The sequence below is a fragment of the Frankliniella occidentalis genome, unplaced genomic scaffold (genome assembly GCF_000697945.3).
Source record: "Frankliniella occidentalis isolate FOCC.00 unplaced genomic scaffold, Focc_3.1 Scaffold1264, whole genome shotgun sequence".
NCBI lineage: Eukaryota > Metazoa > Arthropoda > Insecta > Thysanoptera > Thripidae > Frankliniella > Frankliniella occidentalis.
In genome coordinates this window covers 13,066-17,834 of record NW_026268368.1, presented here as the reverse complement: position 1 = coordinate 17,834, position 4,769 = coordinate 13,066, and the positions used below count along the sequence as shown (strand labels likewise).

Here is a 4,769-nt window from a genome sequence, read left to right as displayed (position 1 = left end):
GAGAGAGAGAGAGAGAGAGAGAGAGAGAGAGAGAGAGAGAGAGAGAGAGAGAGAGAGAGAGAGTATAGAGACCAATAAGGTCCAACAAGAGATACCGGCAACTTTGGGTGTATTTTTTATTTTTGTAATGTCGAATTTATGCTCACCTTAAACGCCGAGTCGACAGGGATGAAGAAAGTGAAGCGACCCTCCTTGTTGAAGATGTCAACCTTTCGGCGAGAGACGGCATCGGCGAACGAGCGGATCGTGTACGAGTCCAGGTCAAAGTTGGTGCTCTGCTGGATCAGCTGGGCAGCGTTGGGGTTGTACAGTGTGTCGGCCGAGACGCCTGCCTTGATGCGCACCGGCTGCAGCACCTCGTCGATCTTGTGAAGCACCTGGAACGCGATACACCAAATGAAGTGGCGGTCGACTCGTCATCAGAGGCGTGAGCTACGGCAGCGGGCCGGGCCTGCCAGCCGGGCGCACGACGCCTGCAGAGGGCCGGGTAGGCGACCCGGCCGCACGCCCGCGAGGCCCCCGGCCTACCTGCCCGGGCGCCCCCAGAGGGCGCTCCGAGCTGCAGCCGCGGCGCCAGCGCGGGGCATGCCGCAGCATTACCTCCTGAGCGAGCCTCGCACCCGAAACACAACAGCCATCCAACAAGAGATACATACGAGCAGGCTTTGGGTGTATTATTGCACGAACTGCAGTATTCCGTTTATCAACCCCCCCCCCTCGCCCTGTCGCTCCTTCTCTCTTCATCTCAAATCTGCGAATGGTCCGCCTCACCCTCACCCGTGAATAGACCGATAGCCTACCACGTAGCCGAACTCAGAAAACTGTTTATCTTTCTGGGAACAAAATCATTACTATGGCATAACCTTTTAAATTTTCGTCGCAACAAAGAAAATTTTCTTCAGCCTAATAAAATTTCTTCAATTTGACTAAAGTTTCGTTTTCTAAAATAAATGTTTCCGTCGACCTAACAAAAAAAGATGTGAATTTGATTTGTGGACCGAAATTTTCCGTTCATGTAAATAAAATTGCTTTTCCCCATGAAGAGTTGTGGGTGGTGCGGTGGCACTCTTAGACGCACCTGAACCTGGCCGCGCGTGTTCTTGCCGCTGTAGTCCGAGTCCTGCCGGTCGATGCGTGCGTTGTTGACGTACACGTCCTCGGTGTGCTGGCCCTGGTCCCTCCGGTGCGTGATCCACAGCGGCGGGTTGCCCTCCATTTGCGAGAACACGATGGGCTGCGTCAGCGCCTCCAGCTTCATGGGCTGGTTCGCTGTGGAAGTGCGGGGAGGGAAGTTGACGGCATCAAACATTATGCGAACGCGTAAATTGTAAAGCAAGAGAGTGACGGGGTGGTACTTACTAATGTGGTACAGGACCAGGCTCTCGTCGCGCTCGCTGGGCGGGAACTGCTGGAACGCCATGTTGATGGGGGCGAACACGGTCACGGGCCTCATCGCCAGGGTGGTGTTGGCGAACGCGCTGGTGCCCAGCCGGATGGAGAACTGCAAAACAAGACCGAAGGTTAGCACTTTCTGCAGTATCTGCGATATTATTTACCATGCCAAAGGGCATACAAAATACTATGGAGGGGGGAAAGGGGGGCGCTCAGCTGAGCGCAGAGCCGCGTCAGCTGACCGAGAGGGGGGAGGGGGCGGACAGGAGCCCCCTCGGGTCGATCGCTGGGGGGCTTCTCGTGCCCCCTCCACCCCACCTGACCTCGACAAGGGGGTTCTGACGCCACACAAGACATTGGGATTCGAGAGAAAGGTGTGTTGGGGAGGATGGGGGGGGGGGGGGGTATGACAGTTACTGACAGCGCGGCGGTGGGGAAGGAGGAAAAGTTGCGATAAGTTCCTCATACCGGCGTGAGAGAGACCAAGGAATGGGAAACGGAGTCTCATTTTCTCCGAAATGAAATCGCAACCAGTGAACGTGCCCTCCCGCACTATTACAAAATTGAAAAGAATAAAAAGAAAACAAATCACGAAGCGTTTGCACGGCGCTAATGGACGCGATGATGTGGCCGGAGAGTGACTCATCCATAGGCGCCACAGGAGTCACTTTCGTGGTCACCGCAGCGGACAGGGACCCCTCCTTTTCCCGGAAAGGTAACACCGACTCACTTCAACCAGCACCCGCAAGCTCGCACCGCCGTGCGTGACTAACGCACCCGCGCGCGGTCTTTTTACTGCCCGCAAATTGATATTTCAAGCACGCATAAATAAAAATATTTTTCCATAAGCCCGTAAAAAGTTTGTTATACACCGTGAAAAAAAACAAAACAGTGTGCTACAATTTAGATTGTAGCTGAGCGTAGCGAAGCTCTACTCTAGGAAAATTTTGTCAAATTTTCCGGCCCCGCCCTGCAACATGTATAAGATAACCGCAACAAAGTAGTGTTCGGAAAGATATAAACATGTATTACATGAAGAAAAAGAAGAGACTTCTTAGCTTTTTACTGAAGAACATACATATTAGAACTATAATTGTATGAAAATGCTAAGGAATTAGACAATGTTAATTAAGCAAATGCATTATATATATAAATATATATAGCTATATATAGCTGTATGTATAGCTTCATGTGCGAGGCTTTGGGCCGCAGGCCCCTGGCTAGTATTCTGTACGGACAGTTCGCAACGAGGGCATAGATGGACGTCGAGCGCCTGCACCACCAGCCACCATCCAGCGGTGATTGACACAGGGACAGGGACGGTCCATTACCGGGACGGACAGTCACGTGATGAGGCCGCGTGGACAGCGCGTCAAACTCCACGCGCCGCACCCTCCGCGCCCCTGTGCTGATTGCCATTCATGGCGAACCGCCCCCTCCCTCTCCCTCGCCACGAAGGGGTGCGTCAGCCAGCCCACGGGGGTGGGGAGAGGTTGCGCTGAAGCCGGAACCGAAATCATGCCGGATTTCGTTCGGCGGGCAATTTTCATTTCGGAAGGCGCTCGCTGCCCCCAGACAGCGGCCCCAGCCGCCGCGGAGCGCGCTCGGGGGTTGAACTGGACTTGTGGGTTATGCTTACAATATTCCCGATTTTGGTTTAAAACAAATCACGCGCTTTGGTATGCACTTTTTTCTGGACAAGGAGGAACCGGAAACACTTTTACCATAAAAACAGTTCAATAAAATGAATTTACACTGGCAAATCGCGCAAACGGGTGGAGCGCGTTGCGTAAAGGAAGAGCGATGAGGGAGGAAGAAAGACGAGGGAAGTGTGTGGAAGAGAAAACGAGAGGGAAATAGAGAGGAGAAGGGAAGGGGGGGTGGAAAGAAGGGGGGTGGGGAGCGCCCTATGCGGTCCCGCGCGGGTCCCACCCATGCCCTTACCCTTGGCGGTGGCTATCGATTTTCCGGTGCGGACCCTGCAGCAGCGTTGCCTCTGCCTCTCTCTGTCTGTCCGTCTCTCTTCGCTCCCTTTCCCTCGCCTCTCCGCCGCCGCCATGCCATCCTCGCGAGCCCGACCGCGACGCTAATTCCAAGGCCCTCCTCTCCAAATCCAGCAAGAGCACGACCCACGCCCCGCCTGACGTACACCGACAAGTTTGAAATGAGGAGGAAGGGGGGGGGGTAACTTTGGTAACAGTTACAACACGACACTTGTGCCGCGCCGGGGGGGGGGGGCGCTCTCCCCGGGCCTCCCCCAGCAGCAGCAGCCCTGGCAGGGGGTGGAGCTCACGCAAAGTTTCAAGGCCAGGGCCTCTACCCGCCAACCAGCCTCCAGCCGCTACCGCGGCCTCCTCTCCGTCTGCCGGGCTCCGCCGGGCTCCCCCCTCACAGAGGTGTCCGAGGCCGTCTCCTCGCTGTCCTGGTCCTCGCCTGGACTTCTTTCCTATACTACCGAGCTGCTCCCTGCCTTACAGCCATGGCGCGGGCTACCGCCGATTTTGCATTCATGGCAGCGGTGGTGCAGGAACGGCGCTGGGGCGGGCGGGACGGAAGGAAAGCTGGAACATCAGCCGCGCCCGCGCCCTGGCGTGCTTTACTGCGGCACGTGCGCGCCGTCCAAGGAGGAAGGATTTCCACAAGAGAAGCGAAAGAGGGAGAGGGGGAAAAATAGAAGACAATAAGCCTCAGTGGTGCAGGGTTACAAAAGCGGGGACGTATTTTTATAAAGATGAAAAGAGACATATGCGCCGTATCAATCGAGACGCGTGCTTGTGAAGACGTGAACATGTGTACTGTTTACGTGTACGCCGCCGGGGAAAATGTGAAAGGCCCTTGAAAGGGGAGGTTGGGTTTGGGCCCTTCGCGCTCTCTCAAAGAACCCCGTGTGCAACCCGACCCCGCGGGCGAGCCAAATGTGCCCCCCCCCCCTATTTCCAACCCCCGCCATACGCACACACGGTATTGCATTTCAAGCAAATTTATCGCACAAACGCATTATTGCGCACGCATGCTGACAATGGTCTCGCCCAAGGAAGCGAAAGGAGAAGGGGGAGTGCAGACAAGTACTGTTTGCACGAGCTTATGGCACCGGTGAGGAGGGGCGGTTACTGAAAAGCCCCTTGGCAGCGATAGTGTCTATCGCACCAGCCCGGGCACAAAATGATATTCAAAAATATACTGTGGTCGTGCAAAATGAGCGCGGGCAATAATATCCCACCGCAACTGTCGTGATACCCTACCCTGTGCTGTCCTGGCAACAACCAAACAGTCGCACACACTCACACACAGCCCAGCGAGCCCAGCCGGCACGCAAGCTGACACCGCGCCCCGCGCCCTACACCGCCACTACACGCGATTCGACCCCCCCCCCTTTA

At 55.6% G+C, this 4,769-nt stretch overlaps 1 protein-coding gene across 1 annotated transcript; it reads right to left on the bottom strand.

Annotated features, from left to right (window-relative positions):
* Window positions 1-156: 156 nt before the first annotated feature.
* LOC127751832 (fasciclin-1-like) lies at window positions 157-1,501 on the bottom strand (the record flags this gene model as incomplete). The annotated part of the gene is given in 3 exon segments (XM_052275962.1): window positions 157-377; window positions 1,079-1,269; window positions 1,360-1,501. Coding segments are annotated over 3 exon segments (554 nt in total), but the record flags the coding sequence as incomplete, so codon positions are not given.
* Between the last annotated feature and the right edge of the window lie 3,268 nt (window positions 1,502-4,769).